Source organism: Protopterus annectens, chromosome 5.part0 (assembly GCF_019279795.1).
Source record: "Protopterus annectens isolate FY-2018-M chromosome 5.part0, PAN1.0, whole genome shotgun sequence".
Lineage (NCBI taxonomy): Eukaryota > Metazoa > Chordata > Ceratodontiformes > Protopteridae > Protopterus > Protopterus annectens.
In genome coordinates, this window is record NC_056735.1 from 657,528,651 (window position 1) to 657,552,722 (window position 24,072).

Consider the following 24,072-nt stretch of genomic DNA (forward strand, 5'->3'; position numbering starts at 1 on the left):
TATTTTGGAGTACAGCAAAGAATTTGGAGGTTTCTGAGCCTAATTTGAGTGTGGCTCTTCAATATCTTACTGAGTTATTGGACAAAGGTTTGTCCTTCTCTTCCATTAAGATTCATGCTGCAGCAATTTCAGCTCACTATGATTGTGACCCACCATTGTTTTCGCATCCTTTGTTCAAGCAGTTTCTTAGAGGGGCAAAGAATATAAGACCCCACGTAAAGCTCCTACTCCTGCTTGGGATCTCAATTTTGTGTTGGAAAAACTTACTCTACAACCTTTTGAGCCTGCGGCTACTGCTGAATTGAAATACTTGTCATGGAAGACTGCTTTTCTGTTGGCTATTACTTCTGCAAGAAGGGTGTCTGAGTTGCAGGCCCTTATGGCAGTAGAGCCCTTTTGATTTTCCATAAGGATAGGGTATCATTACGTACTAATCCTTCCTTTATGCCTAAGGTGGTTTCTAGTGTGGCTTTAAACCAAACTATTCATTTGCCTACTTTTTATGCAGACCCCCAAAATAAAGGGGAAAAGATTTTGCACACTTTAGATGTACACAGGCAATTGCGTTATTATTTAAGCAGGACTAAGGATTTTAGGCAGTCTCAGCAGTTGTTTGTTTCTTTTGCTTTGAGTTCGCAGGGCAAGCCTGTGTCAAAACAAACTATTTCTAGGTGGATTGGGTTTTGCATTGCATTTTGTTATTCCCATCATGGCAAGGAGATTCCAGCTGGGATTAGGCCTCATTCCACTAGGGCTACTGCCACTTCAACAGCATTTCTAAGGGGGGATATTTTGGAGGCAGCTACTTGGAGTTCAGTGCATACTTTCTCTAAGCATTATCACCTTCCTATCTACTCTAAGTCTAGGGCTGGTTTTGCCACAGCTGTTTTGCAAGGCATGTTGTCAGCTCCTACTTCTTTATGATTTGCCAGCCTCCCTTACCTCTGCTTTGGGATTCTACCCAATAGTAAGGACTGCAGCAATGTGGAACGAAGAACATAGTACAGTTTTGTACCTACCATAAATGTAGATGTTCGAGGATCCACATTGCTGCAGTCCAATTTACCCTCCCTCCTTCCCCTCTGTGTTTAGGGGTGGTTGTGTAGGTGAGGTTATATGTTGATATTTTTGTATATATTTTTGTATATATTGTACATAATTTTGGTGCAGGTATTTTGAGCCTTGTCTTTTTAGGGTCTTCTGACATCTGGGGCAAGAAAAGACTGAGGATATGACGTCGGTCATGCGCATTAGTACCCTGACGTACTGACGTCAGTCTAATGCGCCCTGACCGACGTCAGCCATATACTCTGGTATTCGGGCCGACTGGACAGCGGACTACCCAATAGTAAGGACTGCAGCAATGTGGATCCTCGAACATCTACATTTATGGTAGGTACAAAACTGTACTTTGTACTGACCACAGCAAAACTACTTTGGTAGGGTCAAGGCTCACTCGACAAGAGCGAAGGCTTAATCTGTGACTTCTTAGAAAGGGGTGAATGGTAGAAGTATTCTGTATACAGCAACTTGGTCCTCTGTTCATTCTTTAACAAAATGCTATAAGATTGATTCCTTCTTTAGGTTTAGATCAGGCTTTGCAAGGGCCATTCTTCAGGGGCTTCCTAGACTCTTCTCGTTCCACCTACCAAATGTAGTAAGCTAGGGTAATATGCACATACAGCTAAGTCTACTGCAGCAGTGATCAATATGATGAACATAAAACAGGTGTATAAGTAAACTTGCCATAACAAAAGCTGTTTGAATGATCACTGCTGCAGTAAATGCTCACTCCCCTTCTTGTTTTTAGTATGCTGTTTATGCCAAGGTGTGGTTATTTATTTTCTTTTATTCCTGGCATTGTCCTTTCAGGGCTCCATCTCCTACTCTCTGTTGGCTTGGTACCCAGACTTGTCTTTTAGTCAGCTCCACTCGAGCTGCCTGACAATTTGAGCATATAGAAGGTGTCCTGAAGTTGTAGAAATTGGCTGGCAGTTATATCCTTAAGATGTAACCCATTTAACTAAGGCTACTGCATCAGTGATCATTTGAGCATGTACTGTTGTGGTAAATTTTCTTGCACAACTGTACTGTCACCACTCCTGCCCCTGCACTTCTTTTGGTCGAGCGAAGGACACCAGACAAGAATGTTTACTGAGTAAGGAGGGCTGTGGTAAGACTTGTTTATTCTCAGAGAATCAAAAAGTACTTAATCGTGTTTCACCTGCAGTATTTAACAAATTGATTCCTTTTTTAAGTAAACAACTACCAAAATATATTACCCTGGCCCTAACCTTATGGCAGAGAGGGATAAGGCATTGAGCATTGACTGTGACCCAGAGAGCCTGAATTTTACCAGGAACTCAGGGACTGGAAGACAGAGGCAGGGAAAGATGGAAGTAAGTGGCTTATACCTTCTTGCCATCTTGAGAGGAAGAAAGTGGCTCCTGTTAGCTGAAGTTGCCATAGCCACAGAACCAGGGGACATGAGTTTGGTTATCCAGGATGGTGAAACCAACTGTCATAGGTCTGTGTGTTGCCAAGGGAAGGTATAGAATGCCCCTGAGATTGATGCAGGTGCTTATGTTAGTCACTAAAAGATGGAATTTAGGGCTTAACCACAAAACTTCTGATGTCTGCTTGCATGTCAGCTCCTAAGGAAAGAAGAGCTGGAGAGCTCATGCTGGCAGGCCTTAGGGAAGAAATTGTATGTATGTGTGTGTGCACGCATGTGTGTGTGTGTGTGTGTGTGTGTGTGTGCGTGTGTGTGTGTGTGTGTGTGTGTGTTTGTCTATATACATATATATATATATATATATATATATATATATATATATATATATGTATGTATATGTATATATATATATATATATATATAATATGTGTGTGTGTGTGTGTATATATATATATATATATGTGTGTGTGTTTCTGAATCTGTGTGTGTTGTGTGTATAAATGTATATATATAGATAGATACAGATATTTTGAATAGATAGATAGATACAAAAGTTTGGCACTGACATACATGCATGCACACCTCCTGTACTTCTAGCACTGAGACACAGTTTGAGTTGCAGCGTCAGTTTAAACCTAAGATTTTTATGTTAAGTTTAGGAATAGAGTTTAATGGACTGGGATTCTTTCCAAATGGCATTATTGTTTTTTAGGTTGGTAGTTGTTATGGTAAAAGAGCAGCAAAGCTAAATATATCACAGTCCTTAGCTATTGCAGCTGGCATACATCTTCAATGACCTTAGGAGTAGGTAATGACAGTTATATTTTGGGGCCACTGATGTGGAGATGCTCTGAACATATATTATGTGAAATAAATGTTGCTTTTCTCTTGATTGCCTTTTCAGACAGTTTTGCTTTTATTGATGAGTTTAAGAAACATGCTTGCATATGTATAACATGTTTGTTTTCTGCCCTAAGGCCAAAGAAGCTGGGACATACACACTCAGGCAGCTATGTGCATCTGTGGGGAGAATTCAGTTTGCCCTTCCTCACATATACCCTTTAGTGCAGTATGATGTTTATTCACAGGAGCCTCAACTTAAAGTGAAGCCATTAACTGGTAAGTGTAAGTCTGTTGTTTACATTGCTTTTAAGAGTACTTTGCCTGGGTTGGACAAATTCATATTTGGGTTTACTTTGTAATATCTGTTGGGAATTAATACTGTAAACAGTTTTCTTGTGCAGCAGAAATGGCTGTTTATCAACTTGGTTATTTTAATTAAATCATAAAACTAGGTTTTGGCAGAGGATCAATATAAGCTACTGGAGCTTTTAATACTTCCCATGGTGTTGGTTGCATACCAGAAAAGGTAAAGTTTTACATTATCCTAAATTACTGTAGAAGAACCCTTTGTACATGCAACACGTTCTATATTGATCAGACTTTCTGTATGTGTAGGCAGTGTATTTCTTTACACTTAAGTGACACAAGATGTAAAAATGGATGCAGTGCACCTTTTAAGTGTGTTCAAAATTTTCTTCTCAATTTCTTTTTGTGGGTATTGGCAGTCAGTATTTCCTATGGACAGAGATCAATCTGGCAAACGTCTTAGATCAAAAGGAGTGAATGTGGCACTATATTTTCCTGATATGCACAAAAGTTTATAGTAATTGCTACGTAATATATTTTGAAGTATTCTTCTATTGCTGCAATGTTAGGTTTTGTTTTAATTTTGCATACTTCCTTTTTATATCACGTGTATTTTTGTATCACATGATTGATACTTTGATACTTGGTATTTGTGTGTGTTATTCAGTGAATGGTGGATCATTTTTAGATATGCACTGAAGAAGTCGGTTTGGCAAAATCACAGTTGATGTCAGCTGATAAATTCTTTTTTTGGTGATGGAATTGTGTGCGTGTGTGTGTATGTATGCAAACATATATATGTATAAACACACACACAGTAATTGATATTAGGGACTGTGTTGCGCAAACATCCAGGAACATATATCTATACATGGAGGTGTGGTGTATGTCTTCTTTTGAAAAAATAACCTCAATGTATGTAAGCTTCAAATTTACTACAAGGGCAAATCATGCCCAGTACATCTTTTGCATCAGTTCACAGCACAACTCAGTTATCTGCACTATCTGCCAATGGTCCAGTACATGTTCTGCATCAATCCACAGCACAACTCAGTTATCTGCAGTATATCTGCAGTATCTGCCAGAGATTTTTGCCTGGAGATCATCAAGAGAAAGCAGAAAGTCCTGTAGGCTTAGCAGGCTAAAGAGAGACTTGTGCTTTCTATAAATTCACAGTAGCAGGGCAGTGCATTTATCCAACCTAAAAGGAGGAGCACACCTTCAGGAAGAAAGAAAGAGACACTCTGGAAGTTTCATGTCTACTTCACTGGACCATCCTCTGGCCCTGATGTCTGTACTGCCACGAACTGTGACATTGCCCCTCAGGAGACCATTCTACCTACAAACGTTAGTATATCCCACTGGATCAAAGACCAGAGCTTGCGCTCCACAGTGGATGTCATCCGACATCAAATGTTACCCCATCTGATTATCATATAAGGGGCAGGCAATGTCCCAAATATTATAGTTAAGAAAGAAGTCCATACCTTAAAGTCATAATCTAGGATTGTCCCCTCTAGAATTCCAAAGTCTGCAGCACCCACTTAAGACCCTAACTTCTGTACCCAAAGTGCCTTTTTACCCAGACAGTTGCCTGTTTGCGGTTATGTTCTTTATAGGTCCAGCCAGATTACCTCCCACGATTGAGCTAGTTTGGCACAAAATTTCCTTCAGTTTATTTACACCTTACAGGTAGACTCAAAACAGCCCTCTGTATTAAGTGTCTGCCCTTCTAAAAGAAAGAAGAAAGTTTCCTGAGAGTTTGTCTCCTCTGATTCTGATGAATAAGAGAGACTGGATTGTAGGTCACAGCTGTCTTATCCCCCAAGGGCTTGACATACAGTTGAGGATACACTGACCTCTGACTCTGCCAGTGGGGCATGTCATTTGGAGACAATCACGAAAGAGCAATTGATATGGCAGTCTCAAGAAGTCTGAAACATTGTAAAGAGATGCTAAGAACTTTTGAGCCTAGAGCCCCCAAATCCAGTGTCTCTCTCTGTCCAGTCCATTTAGCCCTCTTTAATGTTTTTCAAACGGCATCCTTGGAATTGGATTCCCAACCCCCCACTCCAACTCCCCAAGGGTCTAGACAGATTTTATAAGATTTAGAAACCTTGCAAGTTTTTGTTTAAAAACTCTAATTCAAATCTAGATACAATGTCCCTGGAAGAGTACTGATTTAAATTAGACCAGCTGCAGGGAGGACTTCTTTTCCGAATGATTGGGAAAGCAGATTGGTAGATAGGCTTAGGAAGAAAGTGTATATCCCAACAGCTCTAGCCCTTTGGGCCTTAAAAGATAGGATCCACATTATGAAGTAGCAGGAGCGTATCATCAAGAAAATCCAAGATGGTTGTGGACGGAATACAAGATGATACCCTGAATGCATGCGTGCTTTGTCATACTTAGACACATTTGCAGCTGGGGAAGTGGATATGATAATGTAGATGCTGCATGCAGGACTAATACAATTGGGTTAACTGTAAAGAAACGTTTTTGTCCGGGGACCTAGTGCTTGCTTGAAAATGTGAAGACTGAATTCCTTAATGCCCCACTAGATAAGGAATTGCTCTTTGGACCTCCATCTTGCAATGTGCTTTAAAATGGGGGATAAAGGGAAAACTGCGTAACACCTTTTGCCCTGCTGTTCTCAGATATAACATAATTTATCCCTCAAAACAATGACCTTACTATTGGAAGCAGGCTAAAGGCTAGCAGACAAAAGGTAGAAAGGCCACACAAAAAAGGAAATAGCAGATGGAAGGTGGTCTGGAGCACTTAAGGCTCAGTCCCAGCAGGAATCAGCTACAATAGTACCAGCCACCCTCATCCCAAAACACCTACTCAACTTTGCAACCACAATATCCCCCCCCCCCCTCACTGTCCTAGAGCAGGAAACTGGCTTTCTTCCTTTTATCAGCATTGTTTAAGCATATCTTAAGACCAGTGGGTACTCCGGTATGTCCATATAGGATGCATACATAGGTTCATCGATAGGTACTAGGCTATCGGCCCAAGGGCCTACGTAAGCCTAGCCAGCAAGGTTCCATAACTTATGCCACCCAAGAAAGTTATTTTCCTGTGCCACTGTCCAGCAGAGACACAGAAGTGATCCCCGGGGTGTATTTCCTATTTCCCATCCACTCGTCAAGATTTTTCTTGAAGAGTGCTAATGAAGAACTTTGCTTGACATAGATGGGTAGCTTGTTCCAGAGTATAGGAAGTCTCTGGGACAGAAATCTATCCCTCCAGCGTGTCCTGTTTATTGTGGTGCCAATGTTTAGGTCCCTAGAGCTTGTAGCTCAGAGGGATTGGGATTTCTTTAGGTGTAGCATGTCCAACAGCTCTGGGTTTAACATAGCTTAAATGTTAGGCAGAGATCACCTCCCTTTACATCTAAGCCAAGAAAGAGAACACTTGTTTGTATCAAAAGACTAGAAATTGTTTTCTTCCAGACTGGTCTTTGTTTCAAGAAAGAATAAATTGTGGCAACCCATTCTGGATCTTTCAAAACTTAACAAATTCTTAAAGGGGTTTAGAATTCAGTATGTTGACTCTTCAGGCCATCTTGCTCCTGTTGCGCCTCAGGTTCTACTGTTGACACTGGCTGTCAAAGGTCCCTACTTCCACATCCCTTGCTTCAAAGGGCAAAGACAGTACCCAAGGTTTGTAGCAGGTCACTATCAGTAATAACTTACCATCTTGCCCTTTAGTTTGACTATCATTGCCACAGTTTTTACAAAATGTCTGGTGCCAGTCATAACTTTGCAGGACCATGGTCATTTGTGTTTGCCCCTGCAGTGATGACTTCTTAATTCATGCAAAGTCCCACAGAGACATGGAGGGCACTAGAGTACATTTTTGATTATTTTGACAAGCTAGGGTTTTCCCAGAATGAAAGGGTCCCCTGTGCGTGAACAGATGTTGAATGTTGTCCGGCATGGAAGATTGCCTTCTTGGGCTGCCTTTTTGGAAATGGCTCTAAAATGGTTTACTTTCCATAAGTAAAGGTAGAATCCATTTCAGCACTTTATTCAGGACGTGTTAAAGAAACCATTTGTTACAGCCATGGAGTTTCTGAGCATTCTGGGCCATTTGACAACCACCTTTGTCATAGTCCAGTTAGCCAGGATACAGATGAGGAAACTTCAGTGGAACCAGCATGTTCACTTCCTGGAACATCCCATCCCCAGTCCTACCTGCTATAAGGAAAGAAGCGGAATTTGACTGCAACAAGTCAAAAAGAATAAGAGCATACACTTCAGACATCCATCTCAAGCAAGACCTTAACACATTCCAAGAACATCAAAGTAAAGGGCACACTGAATCTCTGACAAATGAAGCTGCACATAAACACAAAAACATGTGTTGTAGTAGTTCAGGCTATCAGATCTTTCTGGAAACTTGGTATGTTACATGTAACAGTCAACACTGCAGTTGACGTTCCCAAACAAGAGGATACAGACTTTTGCCAACTAGGCAGGGTAGCCATGCAGGCTTGGAAACAGACCATGGAGTACAATCTCCTCCTGGAGGACATTTATATCCCCAACTAGAAGAACTCCACAACAGACACCTGAGCAGGACTTGAGCAGTACCCACACAAGTGGATTTTAGACGGGTACGCATTTCTAGTCCTTAAGAACAGATAATGAGGGACTTCCAAGATGACTGCACAATGATCAGCAGCTTAATTATAGCTCTCCCAATGTGAAAAAATAATTGAGAAATAATAGCTAGTGAATATTGTCAGCTTCAGTAATATTCAGTTACTGGCAAGTGAGTATACTTCCTGGATGCCAGCAAAGAAGAAATTTAGAGAACTTGAAAAAAAAATCAACCAGAAAAGGTGAAGAGAAAACACTGGCTGTGAAGGACCCTGCAACTGTTGAACAAAAAGCAGTTCAAACTTTCTTTGATACAAGAGATGGCTTCCAGTAATTTAGAGGAAAAATAAGTCAGATGTACTGAGAGGTGATTAAAATAAATTAAACATTGAAAAAGTATATCACAAAAGGCTGGAAAAAAAAAATAGAAAAAAAAATTACTTAGCCATTCAGATGAACTGATAAAACTGCAAAAAATCAGAGTTTAAAATGAATAAAAGGCTAGCTGAGTACGAGACTTTTCTGGAAGAGCTGTTTCAAATAAGGGTAGAGTTAGAAGACAGAGCGTCCAAAGAAAACCTGAGATTTTTTCCTGTACCAGAGAAACTGAAAGGAACAGACTGTATTCATTTTATGAAAGCACAAATAAGCAACTGGACTGGTGTTCCACAACATGATATGTTAACTGAAAGGGCTTGTTGAGTTTAAGCTCCAAATCTGTCCACATATAGCAGCCAAGACCTGTATTAATAAAGATGTAGTTATAGCAGCAGTAAGAGTTGATCCTGACAAAACTGAGACAGAAGGGAAAAGTATTAAAATTTGGGGATGGTACAGTGTGCTTGTGAAAAGATTATTATTTACTGTATACCAGGTAGAATAGAAACAAATCTACCCCAACCATTGGGGAATGAGAGAGGCAGGTATGAGAGTCAAGCTGTTGTATACAGCCATCTTCAGAATATTTTTCCTAGATGATAGAAGATATTTTAGATGCAGAACAGGCTAAGGAGGAAATAAATTTTATCCACCAAAAAGTGAACCAGTAAACAGAAGAGCACTGTGCTGCTCATTCTTCTGACAATATTGCTCATAGAGAGACTTTGGTGAAACCTTTTCCAGTTTTCTAAAAGAAGATGCTTCAGAGGCAGAAGAAAAGTACAGGGACTGACTAGAAGAATCGGGAGTACCTTGGACTTGAACCAGAGTCTAGTATTGGGAAATGGAAATGAACAGGAAGACCAGCAGCACTGAAATTAGTGAGCAAATGAAAGACAATAAAACATAAATCACATTTGTGAAATATCGCTTTGCAGAAAAAAGTTGCTTAGAAAGACTGGACTTTTGTTGATTTTTCCTAAACTTGTGGGTGGACTGTAAAGCATATACCCCACCTTGTCATTAATGAAGGGTACTAAAAGGGAAAAAATAACTAAGTAAAACATTTTTTGTTCTTATTAGTATTTGTATAAAACATTTTGTGGTATAGATTTTGTGCATAGTAAAGCAGTTTTTTTATAGTGTGTAGTCAGAGGTATTTTAAATGTGGAAGGAGTCTTTTCTGTGACTGTGTTAATGATACTAAAGTAAGCAAATACTTTTTTTTAGTTTTAAGGAATATAGGCTTTACTGTATAGCAAGAGAAGGAAGACTGGACAAAAGTAAGTTTAATGTTAATATGCTGTGATCTTGGGCTGCATTGATGGGGTGGGCTGTAAACGTGCACTGATTATGTTACATGTATAATTAAAATATTTTAGCTTATTTTTACCAGAGTGAATGTCTAGATTTATATCCTTGGCTTAAGCTGTAAACAAGTGTTGTTTTGTAAACAATTTAGTTTGAAAAATGTAGTCTCACCTTACCTGTTTAAAAAAAAAGATCTGAAGTAGTTAACTTAATTTTATCTGCAACCTGTGGGTATTCGGATCCATATCAGATCCGAGCTGGAAACTTTTCAAGTATCTGCTCCGTGCTCCAAGCTTCTCCCTCGTACCCATAACCTGTCACCATCTTCTACCTTCCCTCACATCTCGTTTGCCCTTTCATGCATCAGCATCGTGGTCTCCGTAGCTCTGAGCATAGGGTTGTAGTAAGTGCCTTTTTGTGGGTAGTGATAGTGTGTTCTCAGTTAAATCCCTTTCCTCCCAAACGCTTGTTCATCGGTAAAAAAAAAATAAATTAAAAAAAAAAGTTTAGTTTGTAAAGTAGTTTAGTGTAGGCCCGCCCTTCCCCATAGGTGTGCGTGCTTATAGTGTGTTGGAGTTGTTATGTAGGCTGTGTGTGTGTAGAATGGCTCATCAGCCTAAACCTACTTTTAAGAAATGCACAGAGTGTGGCCATAAGCTTTCACCGGCGGATGGTCACAAACTGTGTTGTTTGCCTGGGTGTTCCCCATTTATCAGTGCGGTGTGTGCACCGGTTTTAACCCTAGGGCCTTGAAGGAAAGGAAGACCAAACTGGTGGCTAAAGGTCTTCTACCTGCTATCACGCTGGACTAATCAACTTCAGACTCTGCTTCCACAGCAGCTACCCAACCACCACCTCAGGCTGGGACTCACCCTCCCAGTAGACCTGTTGAAGGGGAGGCCAAAGGATGAGACAGGAAAAAGGATAGAGACAGAGAGAAGTGGGATAGGCCCCATAAACGGTCTCCAGATCAGGAGTCCTTCTCTAGCCCGCATTCTAAGGCGTCGAGACCTGCGTCTCCTCGGCTTCACTCCCCTAGATTCTCCCTGGAGCCAACAAAGCCTTTGGATCCAAGGCCTTTATCCATATCGTTGTAGCGGCCAGCCAGAACCGAGTCAGTTGCTTCCTCACGCTCGACTTGGAGTCTTTCTGAATAGGATATGTACAGGATGATGAGGAGATTTATTCGGACCCAAATCTAGATGGGAGTCTTGCCAGGCCCCTCTCCCTGTGGAGGGGGGACCCCCATGCCCTTCTTGCATCCAATTTCTCCTTCCCTGATCCGTCCTGTGGTTTCGGGATTTATGGATCAAAGGATCTTTGAAGCTGGGAGTTCGGCACCGATGGTTCCTCCAGCCTCGACTCTGGCTATTACCTTGAGTTCCTCGGATCTGAGCAACTCTTGGGGCCGAGGACAGGGAGTTGGACCCGAGGGGATGAAAGTGTCTACAGCTCCGACTTTATCGGATCCAAGCTGTTCCTTCAGAGCTCCGGCTACCCCAGCCTCTGCCCCGATCCTCATGGCAGACCCGGGGAGAGCTTCCTCCTTGTTGGGTGCTAAGGAGGTGCGCTCTCCATCGGTGTTCAATGTGGTGGAAAGGGTTCTCTACCAAGGATCGAGACCCCAGCCTGTTTCCTTGGATTCTGCCCAGACTCCCTCAGATTCGGTTACGACTCCCTTCAGCTTCTCACAGGGACAGTTTGTGCTAGAGGAGCCCCAGGTGGTTCCCCTGGAGGAACCCCCCCCCCCCATGGCTCATGAGCCCTCTTCAGAGAGTCCCACTGAATAGTGTCCTCGTAAGCACATGTGTAAAAGGAGGCACCTGGACTCCCCCGAGTCCTTTACAGAAGACACTGATTTAGATGAAGGAGAAGGTTCCCCAAGGTCACCTAACGAGGATGTCTCCTTTGGAGACATCACGGAGATCCTCTGCCAGAGTGGAGGTTGGTCAGCCCAAAACCTTCTATGGATGAGTCAGTGTTCCTGGAGGCTTTTGGCACGGGCCCATCTACGTCCTAGGTGTCCCCGCCTGCCGATCCCTTAGTGGATCTTATCACCACGCAGGAATGGAAGGAGCCTGACACCATAGAACCGATACCTGAATGCCCTGACAAGATCCTCTCTCCACCCTCAGACAGACAGGCTTGGTGTAAAGGGTCACCCATGTATGCTATGGTGGTTGCAGCAGCCACTAAGAGGGAACTGGCTCAGGAAAGTTCCTTGGTCCACCCTCCGAACAAGAAGTCCAGGGTGGTGGATCAATTTGGGAAGCGAGTGTATTCTTCAGCGATGTTTTCCATCCGAGCACTGAACTATTTGGCACACGTTATATGACTACAGGGAAAACTGGTCATGGAGTTGGCTGAGTCGACCCCAGAGTCTTTGTCGCTGGAAGACAAGCGCCTGTTCTCTGTGAAAATATTGACTCTGAAGATGGTATCAAACACGTCTAAATGCCTCCTTTCCCATGCTACGGAAGGAGCAGCTAGGGTGGCTGGGACTGGCGTGGCTATGAGGTGACATGCTTGGCTTAGACTGTGTCCATTTGCGGACCCCTTCAAGACGTCTTTCATGAATGCTCCCTTCGATGGTTCTTCTCTTTTTGGGAAGACCATACATGACTCTCTTGTCCAGAGTGAAAAAGACAGGAAGACATTGTCTGCCATCGGAGTCCACTTCTCTAGCCCTCAAAGATCCTTTTCTAGGAATCAGAGAAGGCAAAAGAATATATGTTTCCCGAAATCACAGTTTTCCCGGGACTCTCAGGACAACTCTTCCCCTAGAGGTAGAGGGGGTCCAAGGAACTTTGGGTCTAGGGAGCCCTTCTCGGACAGGCCCACGCAGCAGCACTGAGGGGTTGCCCTATTCTGGAGGCAGTCATGGGAAGATTATCATTGCACCCAACGGCTTGGAAGTCTATAACTGCAGATCATTGAGTGCTTCAAATAATATGCAGAGGCTACACCATCCCGTTTGTTACCCCTCCCATCCAACCAAAGCGCCTCCCAGATATCCCACCCGCTCAAAGGGAGACAGCAGTGCTAGAGATTTCCAAGCTGCTTCTCAAACGAGCCATCGAACCGGTCCCCCCAGATCAATCCGGATCAGGTGTTTCCTCCAGCTTCTTTTTAGTGCCAAAACAGACAGGGGACCTCAAGCCAATTTTGGTCCTGTCCCCCTTAAACCTGGCTGTCACCAAACAGAAATTCCGGATGGTCACACTACAGTCCATTCTAACTTATCTTTGGGAATGAGACTGGATGTACTCGGTAGACCTCCAGGACGCTTACTACCACATCAAGATTTGCAGAAGTTCCAGGAGATTCCTTCGCTTCCGGCTGGGAGCCAGTCATTTTCAGTTCAGAGCCCTACCCTTCCGTCTCACCACAGCCCCCAGGGGTGTTTACCAAGGTGTAATGGCAGTCATAGCGGCTCACCTGAGGCTTCAGGGAACTCAGATATTCCCTTTCCTAGACAATTGGCTCCTTGCTGCTTCCACCAACCGTCTTCTTTGCCTAGCCAGAGACTCCTTCCTTCATCTTGCAGACTGGCTGGGGATCACTATCAATGTTTCCAAGTCCCTCTCGGACCCGGTGCAGATCTTGGACTTTATCGGGGCATGGCTGGACACTCTTCAACTGAAAGTCTTTCTAACTCCAGACAGGATCCAGAGTCTACGGGCCCATATGTCATTAGTTCTTGGCTCCAGGGTACCGAAGGCGGGAGAAGTTCTCAGAGCCCTAATCTCGATGGCTGCAGCAATCTCTATCCTCCCCTGTGCGCATCTTCACATGAATGTTCTTCAATGGACTCTAGCTGTACAGTGGTCTTGGCTAGGTCTCCTCATGGAATATCCAATTCAAATCAGCAAAGCCTGCAGGGCATCACTCCTCTGGTAGCTCCAATCACTGGAGATCTTAGCGGGGCACCCATTTGTTTTATCCACAGCCCAACCCACTGTGACCACGGATGCCTCCCAGCTCGGGTGGGGGGGACATTATCTGGGGAGGATAGTCCAAGGCACATGGTCCCAGATTGAGAACAGATTGCTCTCATCTCCAGAACATTGATGTGCAGTGCTTTTAGCGTTGAAAGCCTTCCACACTGTTCTTCCTTCGGGGACTATTGCAATTCAGTCAGACAACATGTCGGTTGTCTGGTACATCAACAAACAGGGAAGAACCAGATCTTACCCTCTAACTCACGAGGCCATGAGAGTGTGGGAGTGGGCAATCTCCACCAGTCTGTTTCTGATTGCAGCCCACATCCCGGGACTCTCCAACATTTTAGCAGACAGATTGAATCGGCTATTTTAATGCCATATGAGTGGTCCCTGAAACAGTTGATAGCGGAGGAGATCTTCCTTGTCTGGGGTCAGCCTTGCTGTGATCTCTTCACAGCTCCTTCTAATGTGAAGTGCAATGAGTTCTTCGCTCTAATCCCCTCACCAGGGGATCCCTCCAGAGATGCTCTGATCCATGCTTAGCCTCCTGGGTTACTGTACGCTTATCCCCCATTACCACTCATTCCGAAGTTTCTTCAGAAAGCTTGCCAACTGGGGTGCAAATTGATCCTCATTGCCCTATTCTGGCCTTGTCAGGTGTGGTTACCCTTCCTCTGGTCTCACGTTTTAGCTCCTCTGTGGGTTCTGGATCCCTCCCCAGATCTCATTTCTCATCCGTCGGGCACTTGTCCGCCCAACTTGTACAGCCTCAAGCTGAAGGTTTGGTTGCTCCAGTTCCCTTGATTGCCAGGACTCCTGGTCTTTCATCTTCAGTAAAAACTATTCTGGTGGCGTCCCGTAAGGCTTCCACTAGGAAGATTTACCACAGTAAATGTAAACGATTCACTCTTTGGGCTTCTCAGAGGGACCTGGATCCTTTTATAGCCCCTGTTTCTGCAGTCTTGGAGTTCTCAGAAATAAAGTTTATCCACTAAAAAGTGAACCAGTAAACAGAAGAGCACTGTGCTGCTCATTCTTCTGACAGTATTGCTCATAGAGAGACTTTGGTGACTTATTTTCCAGTTTTCTAAAAGAAGATGCTTCAGAAGCAGAAGAAAAGTACAGGGACTGACTGGAAGAATCGGGAGTACCTTGGACTTGAACCAAAGTATGGTACTGGGAAATGGAAATGAACAGGAAGAAGACCAGCAACACTGAAGTTAGTGAGCAAATGAAAGACTATAAAACATCGATCACATTTGTGAAATATCGCTTTGCAGAAAAAAGTTGCTTAGAAATTCTGGACTTTTGTTGATTTTTCCTAAACTTGTGGGTGGACTGTAAAGCATATACCCCACCTTGTCATTAATGAAGGGCACTAAAAGGGAAAAAATAACTAAGTAAAACAATTTTTGTTCTTATTAGTATTTGTATAAAACATTTCATGGTATAGATTTTGTATATAGTAAAGCAGTTTTGTATAGTGTGTAGTCAGAGGTATTTTAAATGTGGAGGGAGTCTTTTCAGTGTCTGTGTTAAAGATACTAAAGTAAGCAAATACTTATTTTAGCATTAAGGGACATAGGCTTTACTGTATAACAAGAGAAGAAAGACTGGACAAAAGCAAGTTTAATGTTAATATGCTGTGATCTTGGGCTGCATTGGTGGGGTGGGCTGTAAGCATGCACTGATTATGTTACATGTAGAATTAACATAGTTTGTCATATTTTTACCAAAGTGAATGTCTAAAGTAATGTACTTGGCTTAAGCTGTAAATAAGTGTTGTTGTGTAAACAAGTTAGCTTGAAAAATGTAGTCTCGCCTTACCTGTTTTAAAAAAAGTTTTATCTGTAGTTCCTTTATTGCCATTGATGCTCTTTCCTAGTTGGCATTACTGTGTAGCTTTGGGTAATATCTTTGAAAGTTCATTGAATTTCTGATGACAGTGTTCAATATTGTTGTTGTGATCTTTTCTGTTCCCTGGTACTTTATATTTTTTCTACAGCTGGAGAAACTTCATATTTCAAGAAATGTGTGTCTATGTAGAGTAGAATTAATTTTTCTGGAAAGAGAAGAGGGCAAGAGGTAAGTGGTATAAACTGACCCTTCCAATAGAGTGATTTAGCATTACCTTATTTGAAGGGATATTTCAGAGCTACACAGTTAAGGCTCATATACATAACACAAAGCAGAAAGGTATAATTTAAAATGGAAGGTGATGGTGATGAAGCAGGGAGGAAGTTCAACTAATGAAGGGGGAATGGAAATTTGGATGCAGATCCGTACGACTAGTAACACCATACAGAATATTGTATTCATAAAGTAGCAGAAGATATTCTAAGAACTAGGCCAATATGAGAATGGGGAAAGAAAATTTTGTCGATAGAGGGTTAAGTGCAAGTAGTGGTACAGAAAATAGGAAAGAGTGGGATGAAATTTACTGGAGAAAACTGGCAAAGGAACCAAGGTATTGGAGCAAATAACTAGAGGGAGGAAAGGTAGTACAGTGGGATGAGGTCAAGAAGACATTTAGGTTCATAGGTTCATAGATTAGTACTAGGCTAACTGCCCTTGTGAGCCATTTTAAGCCTTGCCAATTATCCCTTGGGAGACTCGAACCCTGCACCTTGTGTTTGTAAGGCAAACACCTTAACCATTAGGCCACCTTCCCAACCCCATGAATGTAGACTAGAGACTTCCTTCTTTACCATGGATTGATATCTGAGTATAAGGAAAAGAGAAAGGGGAATTTTAAGTGAAAGACCTGCTCTGCTAGAGTTTTTAGTTGCATTTAGAAAAGAAGTTGCTGTTAAATAAGAGGTAATTAATAGGGCATATAAAATATTGAACGCTGACTATAAGAATCAATTGGAGGAGGTTAGAAAAAAGTGGGAAGAGAGATTGAAAAAAGCAATTTACAAGAGAACAATTGGAAGATATATATGTACCTCCTAGTTTATGCAAGAAAGTCCAGAAGGCTTAGGATCTTTGCCTGGAAGTGTTTGCATGGTTACTTTTTATAGTACGAGCAGACTTCAAATATTTTTTCCTCCGTTAGATAGCAAGTGTTGGAGGTGTGATGGAGGAGAAAGTGGTAACTGGAAACATATCTTCTGGTAGTGTAACGAGCTGGCAGATTTTAAAAATTCCCCAGAATATTGCCAGAAATATTGAGTGAGCACATGCTGTAACTAAGGAAATTATTATTTTTGAGGTTGGACAAAGGATCTGAACTTCATATATGCAGTATGTCCTTATTAAGTTTAATTCTGATGGCTGCCAAAAAAGCAATTGCTAAAAAGTGGAAATCCATCTAAACCAACTGTATTTGAAGTATTGAATTTTAAAGAGAGAGAATACAACTGGAAGATGGATCTTTGGAAAGGAAAGGAGCACATTACATAGAAATAAATTGAACTTGTGGGAACAATACATTCAGAATAATGTTCAAGAAGAGTAAGGTTTAAGGGAAGACAGAAATTCAACAATTTATTTAATTTTGGACTGATGGTAGTTACAAAGAAAGACAATATGTGTGATGTTTAATGTTTGTAAATGGAAAACATGTTACTATGGTTTGTCTTCTTTTCTGTTAATGTGTGTTTGCATATGTCTGAAGTGATAATTTAATAATGGTGTTAAAAAACTCCAGGTATGCAAAAAAAGCTGTTGAGTAACAGTCAGTTGACAGAGTTCTGTTACAGAACCTCAAACATGCAGGCTTGAACAGTAGATGCCTTCTTGCTTGAATGTACTGTTCTGTTTCTCTGTGCTTTCCCTCCTAAATCCTTACTCCCCAAATAGTTCAAAAATTAGATGAGAGGCCAGAAATCATCCTGATTGCCCCATTCTGGACCAGACAGTTGTTTTCCCACTTGCTTCAGATTGTAAGGCCCAAACAGTAGTTCTTTTCCCACCTGCTTCAGATCGTAAGTTCAAAACCTTTAAGGTAAACCACTTGTCACAGTGTAGGGGGTCCCATATACACCCCAAACTAGTCACACACAGATAAGCAACTTGAAAGATATGACCCTGCTACCTTCTAGTTATCTTTTCCCTGAGGTTGTGCTAAAAATCACGAGAGGTGCCAGAAGGCCAAGTATTAGGAAACATCTCACTAAATAGAAAGTATTTTCCCTCTGGTTCGAAAGAAAGACCAGTACCCACAGTGTGTAGATGTATCTCTGGTTCTCCAGTATTCGTCAGAGATGTTCTCTTTGGGTAAGGCCTGTCTCTCAATGAAGGTACATTTGTCAACTGTTTCAGCATGCTTGCCCATTGACCCCCCCACACACACACAATGGTGTCCGGGCCTCCAGTGAATCTTTTCTTGCATGGCATGATCCACCGGAGACCCCTCAGAAGGAGAGTAGTCCCAGTTTGGGACCTAAGTTTTGTATTAGCAAATCTGACCTGTCACCAGTTGAACCAGCAGCTTATGCACCTGTGAATTCCTAGCATGGAAAGTGATGTTTCTAATAGCTGTCACCTGTGCAAGAACTATGAGAACTACAAGCCTTCACATGCAGTGGAACCATCTGATGTTATTTTCATTCATTCCTCAACAAATGGGTTTGGATCCAATCTTCGGATCTGACACTGCAACTTTTTTGCAGTGTAAGATCTGACTCTCAAGCTCCTCCCTTTTCCTATAATGCCCCTGATCATTGCTTTACCTCTGATCTCATTTGTCACTCTCATGATCGGTTGGGATTTCGTTCGCTCAAGCTCTAGACAGTTTGTATGAGACTATCTTTGTAAATTTACTCACTGCTGATGTATTTATTGTTTAGACTGGATTGTATGAGAGTTTTTATGTCTTTACTTACCTCAGTTATCAATGTTATATGATTGTTTGTATTACCATATTGATGTTAATCTAATTGTGGAGCTTTTCTCACCGGACCTCCACTGTAAATGGACCTGTGTCCAGTCGGACTATCCCGGTAAATAAATGTAAAATAAAAATAAAAAAATAAATAAAATAATTGTGAGTGATATAATGTATTTTCTTGCTACTAAATCTTTTTTCTTCGGTGCCTTCCTCTGTATACCCTTTTAGAGTTAGTTTAGTCTTTCTTCTACTTAGTGTAGACTCTATTCTACCATTGTTGGTAGACTGTTTTTTTTCTTACCTCTCCTGAGGTAATCTTTGTACTGTTGCTGGTATTTTTCTTGCTTCCTTTTCTATTCTTTAAAACAAACAAAAAATATATATATTTTTTTCTTGATTATTTTTTTTTTATTGTGGTTGTAGTATTCTGGTATGGCAGACAAACCTACCGGTTTCCAGAAGTGCACTTCCTGTGGGCATAAGATACCCAATTCTGATGCCCACAGGGAGTGTGTTTATTGTTTAGGCCCTGCTCACCTTTAGATTTCATGTGAAATCTGTACAAATTTTAACTCCAATGCAGTCAGAGATAGGCGTAATAAACTAATTTTAAAAGATCTGTTGACTGCTTCTTCTGAAGTTCCTTCTACATCATAGGCTCAACCCCCTAAGGCTTTGGAGACCAGTGAGTCTAGAAAGTGCTTCCCTGTCTGATCTCCTTCTTCCACTCCAACTTTGGAGCTGCCTTCAAAAATAAAAAAAAGGCCTCAGATCCAACGTCATCAGATCCTACTGCCCCTGAGGTCAAAAAAGTTTTGGATCTGACTTTGTCAGGTCTGATCACGTGCCCAGGCAGGTCTCTTCGGGTCTGGTATCTGCGTTTCTCTTCGGAACTGGTATTTCTGAGATTGAGGTCGGTTTTTGCAGGAAACACCAAAAAAGACTTCTTCACTTTCATCGTCATTCTCCTCCATCAGATCTTCCCAGAGTCCTTCTGAGCATGACGTGGTTAGGATGATAAGGAAGTTCTTTAGTGCTGACTTCTCCAGTCTCACCCATGATTTCAGAGCTGTTGGATCCAAAGATTCCAGAGCCGTCGCTTCCCCTCTGTGAGAACCAGCAGCTTATGCACCTGTGAAATCTTAGCATGGAAAATGATGTTCCTTTTAGCTGTCACCTGTGCAAGAACTAAGAGAATTACAAGCCTTCACATGTAATGGAACCTTAACTGCAGTTGTATAGAGACAGGGAGACTCTGTGTACTAACCCCTCCTTCTTCAAGTTATTGCAGCGGTAACCCTGAACCAAGTTATCCAACTGTCATCATTCTTCTGTAATCTCCAGAATAAGCAGAGAAAGAATCTTGCACTCCATATATGTGTAGACAATTTAAGATTCTGACTAGATAGAACTAAGCCTTAAGTTTTTCAAAAGATTTGTCTCCTTTGCAAAAAAACAAAAGATTGCTAATGACAAAAACTATCTCAATAGTATTGTGCACATTTGTATTAACTTTTGCTGTAAAACACATTTCACAGCATTTTACAAGGGGCATTGATACCCTTGCAGACTTCTTGAAAAGTGTTAGTACCCAAGACATCCCAGAAGCCCCCACTTGGTTCACAGTTCATACTTTCTATAGGCACTACAGGCTTGATGTGATCTCTATGGTTAGGGCTAGGTTTACCTCTGCTGTCTTGACATGGATGTTCCAGTCCTAATTGGACAGTAAGTCAACCACCTACCTGGATTTCTTAAGCTTTGGGAGTCTTCCCTGTAGGTTACGACAGCAGCAGTGACCCTTGAAAAATATAGTACAGTTGTGTAGACAACTTACTGTGAAGTATTTGATATTTGAGTGTGGTCACTGTTGCTGTCCTGTTTTCCTCCTTCCTTTCCCTGCACTACAGTGAGACTGTTACCAAATGGGAGTGGTACACATGTACATCTCCCCCCTTCACTTGTCCATCTTGCCTCCCCTTTTGTTCTTGTTCCGATTCACTTAAGGATGGCTTATTTTCTCTGTGTCATAGACTGCACCCATACAGTAGGACAGATCAACAGATTTTCACATAAACATGATGTGGATTAGCACATCATAACATATGTATGCTTCTACTCTGTTTGTTATTTGGAAATGTCTGAGGTAAAGGGACATAAGCATGGCCATGAGGAGAAGGGCCCTCAGCTCTGAAAAGTGAGGCTTGATGACAAACACAGCCTTTGGTGCAGTAACAGTTCCTGTGAGTTATGACTGCAGCAGTGCGTACACTTAAATGTCAACAGTTATGGTAAGTTACCTGCACAACTATACTTTATCCCACAGGGTTCACATTTGCTGATGTGACATTACCCACAGTGACGGGCTGTGGGCTATACTGAAATGAAAACCACTTTACTGTTTTCTGTGCCTTAATGCTTTTGTCAGCTTATGATGTGGCAGTTCTGAGAGATGTATTTGATGTCTCCTTCACAGTTCATACTGGGGAGAGAGTGTTATCCTGAATGCTAATAACATTAGAGATATCACTGAGTTGTTACTGAACTGCTGACTCAGCTTAGAATCTTTTAGGGAGTCTGCTACATTTTTGATATTAGTCATGAGATTGAATCTTTGCTCGTCACTAATAATTTCCATTGCATACATCATCTTTGTGCCGGTTGTAGTCATACTCTGACTGTTGTGTTGAGCACAGTGTTGTGTTCAAGTAATCATAATGAATAACCTTGAACAAAGAACTGTGTTTATTTTCAGTCTTCTAATAATCATGCCAAAATAAGGCCAGATAATATTTTTTGTGCTTAGTTTTTCTGTCAGACCTTTCATGGGCATGCATTCGGATAAGAAGAGACTCACACTATGAAAAATGTTGTACTCTGATCTCAACTAAGAACCTTGTCATTAATAACCATGTTTATTTATTCATTCCTTCAGTGAAAGTCAGTTACAGTCATCACTGTTCTATGAGAAATTCCTTCTGAGTTACTTGAGCTACACTGCAACCTTTGATGTAGAGAGCATCACTTCATTCTAAACAGTACTTGGTTATGTTGCTTTTATATTGTGCCACCTTCTAACCTCTGACATTGACCTTTGCTGTTCAGAGTCTCTAGTCTAAGTCAAGTGAATCAGACAGTATCCACAAGAAGGCTTCAACCCCAGCACTGCCTTTTCACAAAACATGATTCTCTTGTGATTTCTTTAGCTCGATAATAAATTCATCATCTACTTAATCAGAGTGTTTGGATGCTTTCTGTAAAAGACTAAACAGAGCCACAACACTGATAGCATGCTTGGACTACCTCCCCACTCCAATATATCCATACTTTTTTTTTTTTTTTACTTTTTATGTTGTACTCAATTTCCAGCTTAACATGGGCACAAATATTTGTTATTCCTGTACTTCATATTTTTTAATTCTTGTAATTCTTGTGCAGTTTGTTTTTCTGATCAGTTACTAGTAGGGTGTTACAGTCGGCTTTGTGACATGCAGGGACTAAGGCATTCACAATTGTAGTACATTTTGGTGCATCTCCATTTGACAACCATAGCTCCTTGTATAGCATCATGATCTTATTTGAACCATATTTCATTAGTCATATTATGTACTTAGTAATATGTAACATGTGAAAGGCCAGGTTATAATGAAATTGACACCAAAATCATGCGTAAGATGCATTACGTTGGATATGTCAATATTCATTCACACTTAGAAATGTTTTTGTATTTTCATAACTGAGTGAGCTACTTGTTATTGAGTGGCATAATATGAAATGTCATAGTGGGACACAAAAAAAACACACACACTACAACTGGCAATGTATAATGCAGTACACTGGAGATGCTGCAGTCCAGTAGATACTGCTGGTTCTTTAACATAAAGAAAATATGGAGTGTTTCCATATTTTCAGTAATATTACTGTATTCCTATGTCTTACATACTGCTGTTTGGAATCAGGTGATACCTTAGATGATGCCAAAGAAAATAGTCACTGACACTTGCTCTACAAGTAATACAGCTTGGGAGATGCTGAGCATTGTCTCCAAAAAGCAGGCAGAAGAAAGGAATTATTTTTGTCATTTGAAACTTTAAGCCTGATTGATCCAAGTGCTGATATTATTTGTCTTCGATCCCTAAAGGAGGTCTTATTTTCTCTGTCACATACTTTACCTGTGCAGTAGAGCAGATCATCCCATAGATATGATGTAACCCAGCAGACTGTAACATAACAGTATGTTTGAAGTTTTTTTACATCATTTTAAATTAGTTTGTTGATATAAAAACTGTAAATGCATTGACTTTCAGCATGGTAAAGAACAAATTTTACTGAACAGCACTGATGATTGCATTTGTGTTTACTTTTCACAAGTATTGTGGCTTTTGTTTGTAAAATTGATTAAAATGCTTAGGAATGCTTATAAATATAAAGATGTAAGTAGGCTTCTAGAGATATAATATTCCACAGCTGCTAGATAGTAATGAACCTAGCCATGAGATGACTCTTGGGATTGACTAGTGACCCAGACACATGACTCTGGATTGACAAGTGAGCCTGCACTGCAGGAACCTGCGAGGTGTGATGAGAGTGAGCAGATAACACTGGCTTGCCCCTATCAGGGAGAAAGATATGATTAGTCCTATGTTTTATTGACCCCAATCAGGGGGATAGAAATCGTGTAACAATGTGATTGGCCACTACAATTGCAGTGGTGCAAAAAAAAGTACTCGTGGATAGATTGCTTTTGATTCTTGTATAGCTGGCGCACATATCAAGGCAAGACAAAGAGTGGAGAGCTGGGCAGGTACAACTGAAAGTTTCCTTGTAGCTGCATAGGTTCATAGGTGGGTACTAGGCTACCTGCCCTAAGGCATTTATAAGCCTAGCCAGAGTGTGTCAGCTTTCGCCGCCCCATTGATTAATTAACTGAGCCTCTGTCAAGAAGAGCCAATGAAGTGATCCCAGGGGTGTATTTTCTGTTACCCATCCACTCATCAAGGTTTCTCTTGAAGAGTGTTAGTGAGGGTCTCTGCCTAATGTAGTTAGGAATTTTATTCCAAAGCATGGGGAGTCTCTGTGACAGGAATCTATCCCTCCAGCATGTTCTTTTTATTGTTGTGGCGAGGTTTAGCTCACTAGAGCGAGTGGTTCGCAATGACTTGGATTTCTTTAGGTGGAGCATTTCCATCAATTCTGAGTAAGCGATATGCGACTGAGTACAGCTGGAGTTTTTCCAGTTGGGCTGCATAGGACATATGTTTAAGGCCAGTAATCCTCTTGGTGAGGTACTTTTGTGGTCTTTCCAGCTGTTGGAAGTGTCTTATGAGGTACATCCCAAATGGGGCACTGTACTCTATGATGGGTCTGATGAGTGACGAGTAGAGGGGCACT

At 41.5% G+C, this 24,072-nt stretch overlaps 1 protein-coding gene across 2 annotated transcripts in view; it reads left to right on the plus strand.

Annotated features, from left to right (window-relative positions):
* The window catches only part of TRAPPC10 (trafficking protein particle complex subunit 10), a 2,525,275-nt gene that overhangs the window by 1,963,847 nt on the left and 537,356 nt on the right, over positions 1 to 24,072 (plus strand). For both annotated transcript variants that reach the window (XM_044072500.1, XM_044072501.1), the window contains exon 15: positions 3,433 to 3,574. In XM_044072500.1, coding sequence (XP_043928435.1) covers positions 3,433 to 3,574 — 142 coding nt within the window. The remainder of the gene's footprint in view (positions 1 to 3,432; positions 3,575 to 24,072) is intronic.